Source organism: Rosa chinensis, chromosome 1 (genome assembly GCF_002994745.2).
Source record: "Rosa chinensis cultivar Old Blush chromosome 1, RchiOBHm-V2, whole genome shotgun sequence".
NCBI classification, from domain to species: domain Eukaryota; kingdom Viridiplantae; phylum Streptophyta; class Magnoliopsida; order Rosales; family Rosaceae; genus Rosa; species Rosa chinensis.
In genome coordinates this window covers 6,577,536-6,592,923 of record NC_037088.1, presented here as the reverse complement: position 1 = coordinate 6,592,923, position 15,388 = coordinate 6,577,536, and the positions used below count along the sequence as shown (strand labels likewise).

At 44.2% G+C, this 15,388-nt stretch overlaps 1 protein-coding gene across 1 annotated transcript; it reads left to right on the top strand.

The window, feature by feature from the left end:
* Positions 1-1,598: 1,598 nt before the first annotated feature.
* On the top strand, positions 1,599-4,152 carry LOC112199236. The gene is made up of 5 exons (XM_024340283.1): positions 1,599-1,732; positions 1,940-2,039; positions 2,167-2,348; positions 2,484-2,962; positions 3,140-4,152. Exons 1-5 carry the CDS (start codon positions 1,599-1,601, stop codon positions 4,150-4,152), a joined length of 1,908 nt encoding a protein of 635 aa, XP_024196051.1.
* Positions 4,153-15,388: the final 11,236 nt, after the last annotated feature.

Below are 15,388 nucleotides of genomic sequence, written 5' to 3'. Positions count from 1 at the left end.
GAAAGTTCAAAGCCTAGTGGTCGCGCCCTCTAAGCAGGTCCCAGAAGATAAACCAGAGTCGGACCCACCAAGACAAGGCGCTGCGATAACAAAACACGGGCAAGAATAAGAGCCGCCCCTCGTGGACGAATCGTTGGTAGCTCTAGTTGCTAGGCAGTTCAATACTGACATATCAGTCGATGAACCCAAGCTTAACCTTGAAGACGACTTGGATGACATAGGAGTGGTTGACACCTCCTGCAACATGGTTTATGTACTCCTCACGAGATATGCTTTATCAGTCGCCGCGCAAGAGTGTACAGAAACTGAGAAAGGGAATGATCACCTTTTGTAGATTACCTCAGCGGCAACAACACCTGTAGGAGAGGCCGTCGTCCTTGAAACTGAAGAGGCCAGCAGCAAAGAGTTCTTCATGAGCTTTGCAAGACCAACACCCGCTATGGTTTAGCACATGCGGCCTTTGTATATCACGGCGGAAATTGGCGGCACCAAGGTTAGCAAGATAATGGTCGATACCGGAGCTACAGTTAATGTCATTACTACAAAACCAAGAAGCTGCTTGGAATCAAGAAAGAGAAAATCCAGTCTACGTCCCTCACGCTTAAGAATTTCGCAGGGATTGTAATGAAGACATTGGGCCTACTGTTCCTACGTATTAGAGTCGGCCCTGCAGAGAGGGTTTATGCTTTCTTTGTGACGGACTGCTACGCAGCCTATAGAGCCATTCTAGGACGAGACTGGATTCACTGGAGCTATTGTGTTCCGTCTACTCTCCACCAAGAATTGATTATGTGGAACAGGGTTACTGACAAGGCTGAGGTGATCAAGGCTGATCCTCGTCCATTCCCTATTTTCGCGAATTATGTAGATGTCAGGTACTATTTGGAGTCAATCATTCCATTACAGGTCAGTGGCATTGACAATAAAGGCCGCCCAACAGGGGTGACTGCCTCGAAATTGGCACAGTGAGGGCTCACGCTCACAAAGGAGGACCTCGGAAGGCCCGGCCACGCTGTGCCCAATACCTTCAGTAATTAATGGATTACGACCTTCTAGAGGAAGGGATAAAAGCCTTACATTCTTTGTACGAAAGGTTATCCTCGTACTTAGTGGAAAAAGAGGCCTATAATTGAGTTGCGACCTTAGAGATGGTTAATGAAGAGTTCATTTACCAAGAAGAGGAAGAAGAAAAGATTCGGCTTGCTCTAGCAGCTTTAGGCGATACACCTCTAAAGGTCAGGGAACCTACTGAAAATGTCAATCTAGGAACAACTGACGAGCCTATGGAAGTGGCTATCAGCACTCACTTAGAGTCTGATGAGAAACAGAGGCTCATCGAATTATTGCTAGAATACAAGGATTGCTTCGCGGAAAGATACGAAGATATGCCAGGCTAATCACCAGACTCGGTATGCCATCAGCTGCCAACCCTCTTCGACAAGAGGCCTATGAAGCAAGAGCCGCGAAGAATAAACTCTGAGACCCAAGTTCTGGTCAAAGAGGAAGTTGAAAAAATGCACAAGTCAGGCATTATTAGGGTGGCCAAGTACAATCAGTGGCTGTCCAATATAGTGCCTGTTCGCAAAAAGAATGGCAAGATGAGGGTTTGCGTGGATTATAGAGACCTTAATATGGTTACGCCCAAAGACGTCTACCCCATGCCAGTGGCGAATATGTTGGTGGACGCAGAAGTAAGACACGAGTTGTTGTCCTTCATTGACGGAATTGCAGGGTACCACCAGATTCCGGTTGCAGAGGAGGACAGACACAAGACCGCATTCCGTTTCCCGGGATTCACGGGCATTTTTGAATATGTGGTCATGCCTTTTGGACTGAAGAACGCTGGGGCCACATATCAGAGGGCCATGAACCTGATCTTCCATGACATACTGGGGAAGATCTTAGAGGTCTACATTGATGACGTGGTCGTGAAATCTAGGAAGCGAGGGGATCATATCACAGATCTCAGAAAGGTCTTCAAGCGCATGCGGCTACACAAGCTCAAGATGAACCCCGCTAAGTGCGTCTTTGGGGTTCAGGTAGGCAATTTCCTGGGATTTATTGTCCATCAAAGTGGCATCGAGGTCCCTGAGGATAAGGCAAACACAGTTATCAACGCATCTCCCCCGCGAACTAAGAAAGATTTGCAGCGACTATTGGTTGCAGGGACAAAATGAGTTTGTGTGGGAACCTAAACATCAAGAGGCTTTCGACGCAATCAAGGCTCATCTGGCGAGCCTGCTAGTGCTCGTTCCTCCCAGAGCTGGATTTCTATTAAAGTTCTATATTTCAGCAGCTGAGGCTTCCATTGGCAGCCTACTCGCTCAAGACAATGAAGAGGGCGTAGAGCATGCCATTTTTTACCTCAGTAGGACACTCACAGATTGCAAAACAAGGTACACTCCAATGGAAAAGCTGTGTCCTACATTATACTTCTTAGCGTGCAAGTTGTGGCATTACATGTTATCCTTTACTACTTGCAGTATTGCTCAAACCGATCTAGTCAAGTATATGCTATTGCGCCCTATTCTTAGAGGTCGTATTGGCAAGTGGGTACTTGCCTTGTCAGAATTTCCACTGCAATACGTTTCCCAAAAGGTAGTAAAAGGGCAGGCCATTGCAGATTTTCTGGCACACCACCCTATGCTGGACGTCCCCCCGGTGAGAGATTTAGAGGTCGCCACTGAAACTTTAGATTGCCTAGACTTGGCGTGCTTACCGGAGTATGCCTCGCTATATCAAGCCACTGTCTCGCTACAACCCTGGGTACTATATTTCGATGGTTCGTGCACGGATACGCTAGCAGGGGCAGGGGTTGTTCTGGAAAACCCAGCTGGCGATCATTTTTCATACTCTTTCCAGTTGAAGTTCTGGTGTACTAATAACCAGGTAGAATATGAGGCCCTCATCATTGGCCTAGAAGTGTTACTGGAGCTAGGTGTCAGAGACATCCAAGTATGCGGTGACTCTTTGCTTGTAATTAATCAGTTTCATGAGAAGTTCAGGAGCGTCAGTTACTTGCTCGCCCCATATATGAAATGTGCTCTGGCGCTTTTGGTCCAATTTGATGACGTGGACTTAGAACATATTCCTCGCGAGTGCAACTTTACTGCCAATGAACTAGCTTAGCTGGCTACAGGCATTACCTTGAAATATGGGGTTCGCGAGCAAATTCTCAAGGTTGAGCGACGCACGCTGCCTTCCTGGCTTGCGCGACCTGACCCATCTGATGACGCAACGGTGGCTGTCTTAGATCCTATTGACGTGGATTGGCGTATACCTTTGATTGCTTACATCAAGCAGCCAGATCCCACTGTAGACAGGAAGATCTGTTTTCTTGCACTAAATTACTTCCTCCAAGGTGACGAACTGCGACGACGTGGTGAGGACGGTATAGACTTCCGATGTGTGTATGGCCACGAAGCAAAGCGATTAATGCGAGAGGCACATGCCGGCGTGTGTGGTGCCCATCAAGCGGGTCCAAAGATGCGTTGGCTAATCCAAAGGCATGGGTATTTTTGGCCTAGTATTTTGAAGGACTGTATCGCATTCTTGAAAGGATGCCAAAATTGCCAGGCACATGGACCAGTCCAGCACGTTCCTAATATCCCCATGCAGCGTATTATTAAACCTTGTCCTGCGCGTGGCTGGGCGTTGGACTTGATTGGAATGATTCATCCTCATTCTTCTCTCCAGCACAAGTTCATCATCGTAGCTACTGACTTCTTCACGAAGTGGGTAGAGGCTGAACCTTTGAAGAAGGCCTCCGACGCCACCATTCGCCAGTTTATCTTTCACAATATTGTTTGCAGGTTTGGCATCCCTGAGGTGTTGGTGTTCGACAGGGGGGCAACCTTCATGGGAGGTACCGTAGAGAAGCTCATCGATGAATTGGGCATCCAATTTATCCATAGCACACCATATTACTCTCAATTCAACGGTCAAACGGAGGCCAGTAACAAGATTATCATCACCTTATTGAAGAAGATGCTTGTCGCGAACCCTTGCCAGTGGCACGAAGCACTGTATGAGACACTACAGGCCTATCGCACTTCCAAGCGGAACCCTACTGCCACCATGCCCTATGCTTTAATGTTTGGTCATGACGCAGTTCTACCATTGGAGCTCAATGTTCAGTCCTTCCGCGTGTAGGATCAACATCATTTGATCGGTGAGGACTATGTCCAAGCTATGTGGCAGGAGCATGAGGATCTTAGCGATAAGCGCTTAGAGGCTTTGGATTGCTTAGTGATGGAAAAGCAACGCATTGTTCGTGCCTATGATAAGCGAACCTGAGGCCGCAGTTACAAAGAAGGTGAGTTGGTTTGGAAGAAGGTATTGCCGTTTTGTGAAAAGTTGACCGGCCGCGACAGATGGACTCCTCGCTGGGAAGGACATTTTGTGATTCACCGAATTCTCATTCGCGGAGCCTTTCACCTTAAGGACTTGGACAGCAAACTCCATCGCAACCTAATCAATGACAGGTTCTTGAAAAAATATTATCCAAGTGTCTGAGAATTTGAAGATCCCCCAGATCCACCTGTTCCTGTGACAGGGGGGCAAACATAGTCTTACTTTGTTCGCGTCCTCCCCTACACTTAGGCCTCTTCAGTGACCCCATTTTCTTGTATTCGCTTCACCTAGTAAGACTAGGGGGCAACAGTCTATGCTTTCAGGCCTTGTATTCGCGGCCTTGTTTTCTCCCTCTGATTTAATTTTTCCTTAATTTTTTCAACAATTTTGCATTTAAATTTGAGAGATTTATTTGAGAAATTTTGCAATTCTTTTGACAATAAGTGTTAAGAGTTTGAGCACGTTTAACATGGCCTATACCAGAGGCCTTACTATATTATAAAAAGTAGCGAAAGAAATAAGCTTGTGTTCATAAAGTGGCTTTGCGGCCAAAAGCAATACAAGTACATCCGCGAAGGTCACATTTGCAAGATGACAAAGCCAAAAGTGGCTGAAACATTAGACTTCAGATCTCCTAAGAGTTTCTAGAGGGGCAGCGAGATGGTCACTCTTCCTCTTGCTCTCTTCACCCTCCTCAGATCTGAGCTGCAGCTGCTATCATTTGTACTGCAAGGATAGGGAAGGAAATAATCCATCGCAACCCTTCCAGGCGGTTATCCTCTGGGATGAAGGTGGTCATCATGAGGAGAGCGCAGCCCAGTTGCCTAAACTCCCTCAGGGGAAAAGTAGAAGCCTGTTCGTTAAACCCCTGAGGTAGGGCACCGAAGAAGAGCGTTCGGCCTTGAGTGTCCTCCCACCCTTCTTCAGTTTTCTCCGCGCAAGGGAACTTAAGGAGAAGGACTCCCCAGAATGTGGTACCCCGCATACAAAATACTAGGCCTAATGCTAAGAGGCCTAAAGACCTCGGCCTGCATAAGTTAGGAGGAGGAAATGTTCATCTAAGCGAAAGCTGGCGTCAGCAGCTTCTCGTTCTGCCTGATGAACCGCTTTACGAGCTTGGGCTAAGGTTTGGGATAGCGTTTCAGAAGCGGCCAGGGGTTGCTCTAATTGGGCCGTCGCGTGGGCCAGTTTGGCCCTCAGAATTGTCAGCTGGGCTTGGAGATCCTGAATCTGGGACTGAATGTGTCTTTCCGCTATCTCTATGTCTCTCACCTGAGAGGCCAAGTCACCAAGAAATTGGCAGCGAGTTTCCAGTTGGTGGGTAAGGGCTTGATAGTCTGGACATGGCGGACCCGTGCAGACATGGTAGTTTTCTTGTTGAGTCGTCCGGGGAGTTTCTCCAACAGCTTGTCTATGTCGCAGAACTGGGCCTCAGTAATGGCGTGCTCGCGAAAGAGAACTCGAAGATATTCCAAAGCTCTCTCATGCGCGCCAGGTGTCAGTATGTCAGGACCCAGGAGGCGACGAAGACCTTCTCTAGCATCATCCACAACCCCAGGTGGAGTCACTTCAAGTACGCGGGCTAACCATTCTAATCTGGACGGTGCAGCTTATTGAGGAACAGGGGCCTCAAGAGGATCTGCGACATGGACTGCCTCCGGCTCAGGTTCCGAGTTCATCTCTTCCCCTGCTTCAAGTACTTGGGGGGCATGGGGGCCATGAGGGGCAAGTTCCTAATCAACCACATTTTCATCACCTGGCTCAGAGGGGTTCTCGACAGCTATCTCCTCAGCAGCGATGACTGCTCCCTCATTGTGAGTGACATTTTGACTCTGAAAAGAGGTGTTAGAATGTAGAGGAGGATTAAGGTGGGAAGTAGGAGGAGAAAGATCGCTATAGGGACATGTACCTCTTCCGCGGGAAGCTCGCAGCTAGTCGTTGTGGCTACTAGTTCTTGGGCAGCCTCAACAGTATCGGTAGCCGAACCAGGTGCTACTTGTTCCAAGACAGGATTTGCAACTGGCTGCTCGCAAGGTGTGTCTAGCGATGGCATTCTTTCCTCAGCCTCAGGTGAGCTATCATCTAAAATCTCCACTGGCACCAGGGCCAACTGCTGGTCACTCGCGGCATTGGCAGGAGGTGAAGAGTTAGTTGAATCAGGCGGTACTTGGGCTTGCGAAGAGGCTTCTCCTCCAGCAGCAGCAGATGATCCTTCCCCAACTTGCCTTGAGGACCTGTGATGAACCTGCAAGTGAGGAGCGTTATAATTTCAGGCATAATGGTAAAATGAAAGGTTTCGATGCTCGCTATGAGTATGTATTACCAGACGATCAGAGAGTGGTTCGTCTTCTTCCTACGGATCAGTCCGGGGGTCAACGCGACTGCGTTTTCGAGCCAAAGCAACAACAGTTTGGTAAGAGAAGGAGTCAATTTAGACTTCGAAAGAAAATGTCGAGGCATCAAGTTCTAAGAGGGGCTCCTTACCGTTTGCGGATCCTCATCATTCGAGGAATCTTCGGCTTCAGGCTTTGCAGCTATTGCTTTTTGCTTCCCGGCCTGACCGGTGGCCGGAGTGGCATCTACTGCTTGACTGCCGGAAGGTGGTATATTTATCTGCTGCAATAAAATTTGAGTTAGGGGAATACGAGAGTGAAATAGAGGAGAAAAAAGAAGAGTATTCTAAAGTAATTACCTCTTGAGTAGGTTTGCGAATCACGATTCCAGCCTGGACAGGACGTGGGGCTAGCGCGGGTAGCGAAGCGAGCTCGGATAGCGGAGATCGTGATTGTTCCTCAGGGAGGTGAGCGAGCAATTCAGTGTCAGCGTCATAGGGGTACCTCAAATCCTAAAAGATGGTCGCAAAAAGCTCGTCATCCCTTTGCCTCCAGCAATTAACAGAGACTTCTGACCACCATTGCTCATATTCCTCAGCGGTCTTATCGACGAGGTCGAGTTAATTGGCCCAATCAGGAAGGTCAACCAGCGCGAGCATGCTTTGGGCTGGCGGAGGCCCGATTGAGGGTCCAATTCTGCGCTAGGAAGTGTTGTACTTCCAAGCATCATAGAAGGGGAATGGTACTAACTGGATCAGACCAAGCTGGCGAGCGAAGTGGTTGGGGGCATAAAGCTGGTAACTGAGCTCTTCACTGGTGAGCCTGATATCTGAGCAGGATATCGCGCAGCGAAAAGCCAAGCGCACGCGATTGCTGTAGTTAGGGTCCCCGGGAAGGAACCCATGTTCAAGCAGAGGTGGAAATCTTCTGCTAAGCACCAAGTCGCAGTAGGGCATTTCGTGCAGAAGGTACAGATATGAGAAACACTCGGAATAGGTTGGGGATGTGTACCTTGCCTCGCAATTGAGCCATTGACAAAGAAGCTCATTAGCCGGTGGAAGCGGTGGGATATCGTCCAAGCGGAACTGCGGGAAATAGGTTTGAATCCAAAAATCAAGGATCCAAAAAGGGCCAAAAATGCCAGTCTCGAAAGGGTGCATAGTGGGCTGGTATAGGGTACAGTAAAGAGCGCCTAGCACTGGTTGTCCAAGCCCTACGCTGCGGCCGTTGTAAAGGGCCGTTGCCAGGGAAGTCCAAGGACCAGTAGGCTTGTTGGCGAAGGTACAGAAGATGAACTTGCAAAGCCAATACTCTAGAAAAGCAATTCCGCCAGTCGCGTTGTGTTCTTTGCGATAATGGGTCAACCACCGTGGATAGGAGTCGTTATAGGAGGCGCGGCCGGTTTGAGCCATTGTTGAAGTAAAGGTGATGGAATCAAATTGACCATGCACGTAGGGCTCGCCATCAATGGGCAATCTAGTAATAGTAAGAATATCTAGCAATGTGATACTCATTTGGCCGAAACGAAAGTTAAAGGTATTGGTGGCAGTGTTCCAGAAACAAAGAAAGGCTGCCAGTGGTGAACGATTGCCAGCGTGCGGAAGGCGAAAACATAAATCAATAGTGTGGGCAATACCTGCCACGTCCAACAAGCTCGCGATTCCACGAAAGCTTCGCGGCGCTAATAGTGGAGGGCCAGTGCCCTATTTTGGCTCTGTGTAGATGTGTGCCCCAGCTACTGAAATCTCCCGGGGTGCTTTGGAGGACCGGAATGGGTCTACGGATGGGTAGGCTGTAGAGGGCGAGAGAGTCGTCCGGAATGGAATCTCGAGGCACCGGCCCAAGTCTGGCATGGTGGTTTGGAAGTCTGAGAAGCAAAGGTCTCTGAACATTGGTGTAGATGAAACAGCGGGCACCGATGTTGGTTCCCCAAGTATGGGCGGCCTTCTCGTTGAGTTCTTCCTCCTGATCGATGATCATCTTCTTTGGGGGAGCCATTTCTGGGTTTTCTGTGGGGAAGACGGATGGAACAAGAGGGTTTCTGGGTTTAAGGGACTGAAGATTTCTTATGTGATAGGTCTGAAGTGACTGCGGGTTTAAATAAGAGATTTTGTGAGGGAAACGATGCGACGAAAAGACGTTTTACAAGCGAATGGACGCAACCTTCATTAATGGTCTCGTTTTGATCATAAGGTGTGTTGTTTAAGTCCTCTTCAATCAGTTACATGTTCGCGGGCCTGATTTCTGGGCCTGGGGGGCAATGTTTAAACCCAAGAGTATTTTTGGCAAGATCCCTTCGGGGATTAAGCATAACCGGCCGATACCTGCGGTCCAAAAAATAAGCCTACTTGGATTTGGGTTACAGCTTCACCCATTCAGAGATCCATAAGGAAAACTAGCCCATATTGGAATCAAGTAGTGGAGATTGAATAGGAAACTTCAATCAATAATCCTTCTATGGCAAGGAACAGTCGAAACCCTAGAGTATAAGTATTAGGTTTCAAGGACGAAAAAGACACAACTCTTCAATCAATTAATCGCACAGATTATTAAAGCCTCTCCGGAGCAAACCTACCTGCAACCTAGTTGCAAACAAGAGAAGCAAGGGTAACGCCCTCACAACCCAGCGAAGCTAAATTCACGCTTTAGCAAACCCTGTGCTTTCTCCCAACTTCCCAGTGATTGCTCTGCTTAGTCTACAACACTAAGTATCGATTCGGTGAACGCAAGAGATCACAACCAAAACCCTTATCCGTAAGACAAAAAGTCTTTTTCCGAAAGGCATAGAAAAGAACCTTGTGACGAGGTTGGTGCTTTCCTCGTCCACATCATTTGATCAAGAAGTCAGGTCAAGGGACACCCCGACGACTGCACCTTACGGTGCTGGCACGCTCGCGCACTCAAAAGAGATAGTTTGCAACCAGATTGGTTTTGGAGCCAAACAGGTACGTGCCCATATGTTCCTACTCGGCGCACCTTGTCCTTATGTATGTAGACAGAACTGTATATTGTTGCCAATTTGTGAATTCAATTGCAAAAGAAAACGTACGTCACTAAGAGAGGCAAAACCTCTCTCTCTCTCTCTCTCTCTCATGATGTAGGACGAGATTTTAACCAATTTCAACAAAAAATCTCGAAAAGAAAGAAGCGTCTTCACATTAAGAAGAATAATTTGAATATTGAAAATTGGTATTCAAATAGGTTTCTTAATGATGGAATTAATCATAAATTGCTATTTTGGATATATCGGGATTCTCGAGCAATATCTTGATTGGGATTTCAAGCGTAATATTCTTTTGTATCTAGGATTTTATTTTTGATTTTTATTTAATCATGTTTAATTAAGTTTCCTAGTTTTAGCCTACAATAAATTGTTCTTTATGTTTTCTAGTTGTATTAGGTTTATGCTATGTGCCCTATATAAGGCACCTCTTAGATTGTAATTTTCATTCAAGTTATCAATAAAAAACCAAATATTAGAGAAGTTTCTCTATGTTTCTTACTGCTGTGCCCGTAATTGATAGTGGATTCTAGCTCATCTCATATGGCTTTCGACGCTTGACGGAGCCTCTTACTATCGTGTTCACGCTTCCCGCATTATCTCATTACATCATGAAGATTTATGTAAACATGACAATTTTGAAAGCGGATTAGTGGTGATACATGTACAAACGTTGTATACACAAGTATCAAATAACAATGCAAAGATAGTGCAGGGATCATGCTCCTATATAGTCAAGACGTATATAGTTTTCATGAAGTTTATAAAATCTGTTTCCTATCATTTTAAAAGTCGATTGGTGGTGATACATGTCAATGCCTTTTATACACAAATATCAAGTTTCATGTATTATTATTAGAGAAAATTTCAAGAAAAGAACATGAAGTATTAGCCATTCTAACCTGTTGTGAATCAAGTTTTGTTAAAATAAAAAAAAAAAATCAAAACAGTACATCAGGTTCAAATTTCTACCAAATTTGGATACATGCCGTTATGGACTTCATTAAGTTTATGTAATTATAATATTTTTACAGTTTCCTCTCTCTCTCTCTCTCCCTCCCTCCCACAGATCCAACTCTTCCTCCATGCCGCGACCACCACATCTCCTCCACTTCCGAATCCACACCCACCAAACCAAACTGCCCTATAATTTTCGTATTCAACAAATTTAAACCCCCCCCAAAAGATGAATTAGATTTCCCTTTTTATTTTTTGGTCCCTCACTCCTTCTCCATTTATACCAATCACATCACAGCCTGTACCAATTTCCTCTTCTTCCCTTTCAAACCCTACCGAGAATTGAAGAAAATTAATTACGGGGTATAATGGCGATGAGAGGGAGCAGATCAGAGAAGGTCAAGAGGATTTTCTACCAATTTGATGTCAACCATGTCGGAGGGCTTAACATGGAGGAAATTGTCGTGCTTGTGGTGGCCATAGGCCAAGTTCAGCGACAAGCAGATCAATGCCATTTTGGTTGAGGTGTTTTTGACCTACGACGACTTCATCAAAGACGACAAGGGGCTGATGTATGAGGGGTTGTTGTGGATGTATGACGACAGAGCCGGCGACGTAGGTCTGATGGTCATCGGAGGAGACCCGAATGGCCAGTTCAATGGTCTCGATTGGGGTCGGGTTCGGGGAAGGTTAGAGAGCTAGGTGAGGGAGGATTGACACGTGTCGGGGAAGTTGGTGGCTTTACAGGCGAGTTGGATCTGAGAAACAGTGGCAGTGGTGGAATGATGGTTGTGGCGGGCGGTGGTGGAGAGGGAGAGGAAGAGAGTAAGGGTGAGGAGGGAGAGGAAGACGAGGGAGACCATGGAGATGAAAAGGAATTTTGACGTAGTCGGAAGTAACCTGGGTTTACAAGCAATAAACCCTAAAAAGATAAATCTGGAGTCCACCAGAGAATTTGAGAAAAATCTCTCATTTTATTAAATTTGATATGATAAACTGATCCTAATACAAAACATGATGGTGCTTATATAAGCATCCAAATCTAACAAGAAATCCTAAAGAATCCAAATTTAAAAGGAAACTAAAAAAACCTAAAATAAAAAGAATCCTAATTAAAAAGAATATGCAACTAGCCTAAAAATATTAAATGCCGAATCGGATAATTAAAACGATATATTTTGGCCTAAATCTGATAGGGCTCACTAAAGTGAGTCTTGAAGATCTCGTTATTCCCATTCTGGAAAGGTATCGTGCATCTCAAACGGACATTTTGGCCAAATTTTACTCCAATATGATTCACAATGGAAATGACATGATACCCAAACGGACATTCTGGCCAAATTTTACTCCAATCTGATTCACAATCCAGAATCTGACTTTTCGCACGAGAAACCCGAAAAGTCCAAAACCAAATTTTCTTGGATATTGCAGCGGCTAGTAACCTCATTATGCGTGAATTACCTATTTTCCAATCACTCTTCTTGATTTCATACCGCTTCTTTATTTTTCTAGTTTTCCTGCTAAACCAGGCCCATTCTCGTCCTACATCATTCTCCTTCACTATGAAAGAACTCGCCCTTGAGTTCCGCTTGAATAAAAAACAAGAATAGGCAGACAAGAGACCTAAAAAAAAATTAGACATTTGAATCTGTGGATTATTGGCTGGATCTTCTGCATATTCTGATGGCACAATCATGAACCCAACACCATAGATGAGTCTGTCATATGCATTTTGGCTTTCATAAGCAACCTCAGTAGATTCTTCTCGGCTCTCAATGTTGCATTCTTGAATGACATCTTGTTCTGAATGATTAATTTCAGGCTCCAAGACTTCTTCATTATTAATAACCATGTCTACATGAACAATTTCATCTTTAACCCCTTCTTGGGTATCATGGATGATTTCTTGTGGAGCTTCTTCCATTAGAAATTCTTCTATTTTTCAGATAAACTATTAATCTCAACTGGCAAAGAAAACCTTTTGGACTTTAACTTCTTCTCAAAAACCGTAGGAGGGTAATTCTTGATTGAAAAATCTCTAGGCAAAATTTTTTCACTATGAAGACCTTTCATCTTCCGCCATGTCCGAACATGCTCTTTTCCTTGCCTCTGACGAGAACTCTGTAACTGATCCCACCAATAAGCAGCATCTTTTTTCAGCTTCCGAAAAACCATCTTAGCTTGCTTGTGTTTTGGAACCTCCATGATCGCAAAGAATCTATCTACTTCAACCTGTCAATCCAGAAAATCCTCCACGTTCATGTGACCAGAAAAGTAAGGAATATCAGCCTTGGTTATGAGATCCACAGAATCATAATTAATATCACCTCCACCACCACGTGGAGCTCTATCATGTTGTGCTTCCCCACCTTTGTTACAGTTGTTGTTGTTTCTTTCTTCCAACAACCCACAAAATTCTTCCATTTGAGCGTTCACGGCAACGGTCATTTGAGCAATCATCTAAGCGATAAGGGCATCCAAATTCGCTCTTGTAACTGGGGCAGTACGTTCGTCACCCATGGATAATCGAGGTAAATAAGAGAGACTGGAAAGACCTTCTTTGATACCACCTGACGTAGTTGGAAGTAACCTGAGTTTACAAGCAATAAACCCTAAAAAGATAAATCTGGAGTCCACCAGAGAATTTGAGAAAAATCTCTTATTTTATTAAATTTGATATGTTAAACTGATCCTAGTACAAAACATGATGGTGCTTATATAGGCATCCAAATCTAACAAGAAATCCTAAAGAATCCAAATTTAAAACGAAACTAAAAAAAAACCTAAAATAAAAAGAATTCTAATTAAAAAGAATATAAAACTAGCCTAAAAATATTAAATGCCGAATCGGATAATTAAAATGATATATTTTGGCCTAAATCTGATAGGGCTCACTAAAGTGAGTCTTGAAGATCTCGTCGTTCCAATTCCTGGAAGGTATCATGCGTTGCAAACGGACATTCTGGCCAAATTTTACTCCAATCTGATTTACAATCCCGAACTTGACTTTTCGCACGAGAAACCCAAAAAGTCCAAAACCAAATTTTCTTAGATATTGCAACGGCTAGTAACCTCATTATGCGTGACTTACCTATTTTCCAATCACTCTTCTTGATTTCACGCTGCTTCTTTATTTTTCTAGTTTTCCGGCTAAATCAGGCTCATTCTCGTCCTACATCAAATTTGGAGGGTTTGGAAAGGGAGGAACATGGTTTGGAGCATGTAACGGCATTCGCCAAAATTAGGTTGAGATTTGAAATTCATGTACCGTTTTGATTTTAACAAAACTTGATTCATGAAATGTTAGGATGACCGATACTTCATGCACTGTTCTTAAAATTTTTCCTTATTATTATTATGTAAGCATTGAGCTCTGATCCTAGTAATTTTGAAAATCGATTGGTGGTGGTGATACATGTCCATACCTTACGTATATAAGTAGCAACTTCATGCACTGTCGCGCAAAATCATCTACAGCTTCCATTCCATGTATAAGTGTCTTTGTTGCAAGCAAAGGCGGTGGTTGATGTCCATATGTGCCTACTCGGTGGTACATGTCCATATGTACAACTACACTATATATTGTTGCCAAATTATGAATGCAATTGCACAACAAGAACGTACGTCATTCAGGGACAAAACGTAGCAAGGAAATAAAGAACTAGATCGATCGAGTAAAGTGTTCTCAAACAGTCAAACTTGATCCCAGTAATATGAATTTTTCGTTTCTCTGTCATTCTAGGGCCTAGGCCCACATAGAGAAAGATCAAAACTCCAAAGGAAATCATCTAGGCCCATGGCATAGTTCAAATGGTTTATGTTTACACCGCAACGATCTGACTGTGATGCCGACGCTGGTGGCGCGACCAGAACACTACTACGCCGTGCATTGGCTAAATTGGATGGCTTTATGCCGTTACTAAGTTGCTTCCATTATCTATTAGGACTAGCCAGTTTGTGCAATTTATGTACATTGCTTCATCAAGTAGCTGTTATGTAGTAGGATAAAACAAAGTGTCATCAAATTTATTTTCCGGTGACGACATAAGGGGAAAGATAATATCATTGTCTTATAAATTCACGTGAATAATATCGTTCCACTGTGTCACCACATGTCCATAACTGTAAAGTAAGTAAAGTACTCTTACCAATTGATGCATATATATATATATATATATATATATATATGCTATTATTTTGAGACATCTTCTTCATACTTATTATAATATGATATTTAAACATCATGTCTTATGCAATATCATTAAAAGACTTGAGGACAATAAAAGGAAGAATTTTGTAATTTCATTTCAGTTCTGTTTGTTCTTGCCACATTAACTGAAGCAACATCTAGATTAGTCTGTAGACTCTACAGCTCTGTTATCCTTTTAAAAAAATCAGCCTAGGAGGAGTTTCAAAATTCAGCCACTCCATTCATTTTTTTATTTTTTGTCATTCCCTTCAATCAATGTCATGAGGGACATTCTAAAATTGCCTATGTACTCTCTCTTTAATGCTTGGTTATATTTCTAGCTATGTTTTTCAGGGTGCTTGAGTGGCAGCTTTGCCTAAACTTTCAACATGACCGGAGTACCTTTAGGATGTGCAGAAACAAATGGATACGATTTCCGTCGTCAGAAATTCTATAGTACATACTTGTTTCATACACACATTTATAGATGTGACAAACGAATGTAGATTCGATTCAAGAGTTCACTTAAAACATACAGCAACAGTGGGGCAAGAG

What these genes read in the sequence shown, in the direction of transcription:
- LOC112199236 (XM_024340283.1), top strand. Translation starts at nt 1,599, where the DNA reads ATGAGGGTTTGCGTGGATTATAGAGACCTTAATATGGTTACGCCCAAA. An exon ending in TTCATTGACGGAATTGCAGG is followed by an intron (nt 1,733 to 1,939) that starts GTACCACCAGAT and finishes CGTGAAATCTAG; the next exon opens with GAAGCGAGGGGATCATATCA. An exon ending in GACAATGAAGAGGGCGTAGA is followed by an intron (nt 2,349 to 2,483) that starts GCATGCCATTTT and finishes TACTACTTGCAG; the next exon opens with TATTGCTCAAACCGATCTAG.